At 29.6% G+C, this 2852-nt stretch overlaps 1 protein-coding gene across 7 annotated transcripts; it reads right to left on the bottom strand.

The window, feature by feature from the left end:
• Window positions 1-218: 218 nt before the first annotated feature.
• On the bottom strand, window positions 219-1857 carry LOC112695327 (cyclin-dependent kinase G1). Of its 7 annotated transcripts, none has more exons than XR_011862065.1 (5): window positions 1393-1857; window positions 1157-1245; window positions 1003-1076; window positions 819-913; window positions 219-668 (listed from the first exon to the last, which is right to left on the bottom strand). XR_011862065.1 is itself a non-coding variant. In XM_025747630.2 (5 exons), the coding sequence occupies exons 1-4, from the start codon at window positions 1576-1578 to the stop codon at window positions 885-887; spliced, it is 381 nt and encodes a 126-aa protein (XP_025603415.1). In that variant the 5' UTR covers window positions 1579-1857; the 3' UTR covers window positions 219-668; window positions 856-884. The 7 variants fall into 7 exon arrangements, 4 of the variants coding, with proteins under 4 accessions (XP_025603415.1, XP_025603417.1, XP_025603414.1 ...); XM_025747630.2 differs by having other exon boundaries at window positions 856-916; XM_025747632.2 differs by having other exon boundaries at window positions 856-913.
• Between the last annotated feature and the right edge of the window lie 995 nt (window positions 1858-2852).

Here is a 2852-nt window from a genome sequence, read left to right as displayed (position 1 = left end):
ATAGTGACCTAATTGAAAATTTGGTGAAACTATAAATATTCAATAAAATATATTCTTATATAATCCCTATTCAATAATTCTACGCCATAAAAGATATTCCTATAATTTTTTTATTTCGTCACTATCATTCTTTTACTTATTTATATACAAATTATGCCAAAAATACATTTTTTTTTTACTTTTAAAATACCTTATCTTAAGCACATTAAAAAAAAGAATGGATACAACAATATGTTAATGAAAATATGTTACATAACAAGTTTCAGTATACATTGACTATTCCTATATTTTCAGAAGGCAATTATGCCACACCTTAAGCTGAAAGCAGCGTCCCACCGGATGCATTTGTATATAATGATCAAGCATAAAGGTTAACCTGATTTTAATTTGGGAAAAAGAATAAATCTCTTTACAACCCAACAAATCCCTACTAAAAAATAGCACAAGTGATCGTCTAACAAACAATGGTTGCAACTTCCTTTCAATTTATACTCTCACCTCATACATGCAAATATTTCAGTGGTGTGAGTTAAAATGATGGTTGTGACAAGTATAGAGTTCACAATTACTAGCCGAAAGTTTTACTAGTGCCTGATTCACCCTACTGCAACTCTTTACGATGCTGCTCCTCTAAAGAATCTGGACTCTTTAATACTCTCTGCATCCGCCTATAAAGCATAGGCATCAAATGAATGATGATTATCAATGGTAATCAAAACTTGACAAGGATTTTACAATGACTGGAATTGCCTACTATAATCATCTTTGGGGAAGCCACAATAAGATTGCAAAACTAGTTTCTTATGAGGGCAAAATACCTATCTTGAGCAAGAAAAGTTGACATAAATTCCTTACTCTTGGGAAGAGGAACTTCATGAAATCATTCATGATTGAGAGCAGCTGTAGCCGTGATCTGCTGCACATAAAAACAGGTCTTTTATTCATGTTTTATAATACTTTAGAAACAATGTAATAGCCAATAGTCCAACTGTCAATACAAACCAAAAAGCTTAGAAATAGGACAAATCATCAAGAGAGGCCAAATAGCCAGATCAAAACCACCCAAAGTTGGAAGCCTGGAAAAATAGTAACAAAATATAAGAACAGTGTAATCAAACAAACAATGTCTTAAATAAAGGAAATAAAAAGTATTTACTGGTGCTTAACAAAATTGACTTTGACTCCAGGTAATTTTGAGAATCCGAGCCAAATTATTTCGCTTGGTGTGCCAAGAATCTTAAAAATCTGCTAAAAAAAAAAGGAGAGAAAATATTATTGGACTAACAATCACATTTAGGGCCAAGTTACATAAGGGATAAGAAGTTAGAAGGAAAGAAAAATACAAGAGTGAGAATGACCTGCTACATTAGAAAAATGACATCTAATATATACCTTATCAAGCTGATCAAATTCTGTCTTCCCATTGAATAGTGGTTCTTTGGACAAAAGCCAGAGCGCGAGATTTTGAGGGGGTGCGACGGGAGTCACAAGAGCACCACAGAGCGCGAGGTACGACGAAGGAGCGTGACGGAAGCCATGGGAGCGCCACAGAGCAGAGCAAAGCAGACGTACGAACATCGCAGAGCAATGTAGCGCAAACCAATGACGACGGACGACGACGATGACGTACGCTCACGCCTCCAAGGATGACGACGACGATGATGCAGATGGAGGAACGGAGGAGAAACACCACTAATTTTAGAGGACAACCGCTGGCTGGGGTTCTTTAATTTTGGGACAAAATGTCAAGGGCCGTTTTGGTATTTTGTAAAAATACGGGTGGGTTTAATTAGTTATTCTAATTTAATTATGAGAATATTCGATTTTTGAACAGAATATTCTGTTATCTTAAACGGTTTTGTTACGGCAGAAACTAAATTGAAAAAAAAATTTAACGTTTAAGGACCCAATTGAAAAGAAAAAAAGTATAGGGACCTAATTAAAAATTTAGTGAAACTATAGAGACTTCCAGAATAATTAAATCTATTATATACAAGTAGTAGATCAAATCATGTTGATTTGATTTATTACTAATACAACATATACACAGTAAATCAAATCAACCTAATTTGATTTACTACTTATATAGATTATTGATATTTTTACTTTAAAGTTAATTATTTATTCATTAACTCTGAAAAATAAATGTCAATAAAAAGTTATCTCCTATTTGAATTCAAGTAAAATATCAAAAAAATTAAAACGAATAAGAATACAAATTTAAATTTTGTATTTAATTCAAATTTCAAAAAATTTATATTCTTACAAACTTATAAATTTAAAACGGAACAATAAACGATTTTTAAAAAATCATCCTTTGACTCATTAGCATATAAAAAATTATTATTGAGACTTTTGATATTAAAAAAATTATGAAATATAGTCCTTTAGGGTAGTATAGGAGTTATAACTTTAATTTTTTCAGAGTCAAAATAACAAATAGTTATACAATATAAAAAGATCAACTATATTTATATAATATATAATTTGAAAAATAAATAAAATATTATATCAATTAAATTATCATTTAATTTGTAAAATTAAGTGTAGAACAATTTCCAAGTGTAGAACAAAAGTAACACATAATGTCATCACAACGTTGTTGTACACTTAATTTCACAAATTAAATGATAATTTAATTGATATAATATTTTAATTATTTTTTAAATTATATATTGTATAAATATAGTTGATCTTTTTTATATTGTATAACTATATATTACTTCTGACTCTAAAAAATTTTAAGTTTTAACTTCTATACTACTTTAAAGGTCTATACTTTATAATAATTTTTTCAACATCCAAAATTTCGATAATAATTTTTTACATGTTAAAGAATTAAAAGATAATTT

The sequence above is a fragment of the Arachis hypogaea genome, chromosome 6, assembly GCF_003086295.3.
Source record: "Arachis hypogaea cultivar Tifrunner chromosome 6, arahy.Tifrunner.gnm2.J5K5, whole genome shotgun sequence".
NCBI classification, from domain to species: domain Eukaryota; kingdom Viridiplantae; phylum Streptophyta; class Magnoliopsida; order Fabales; family Fabaceae; genus Arachis; species Arachis hypogaea.
This window is presented reverse-complemented; position numbering and strand designations above follow the sequence as displayed.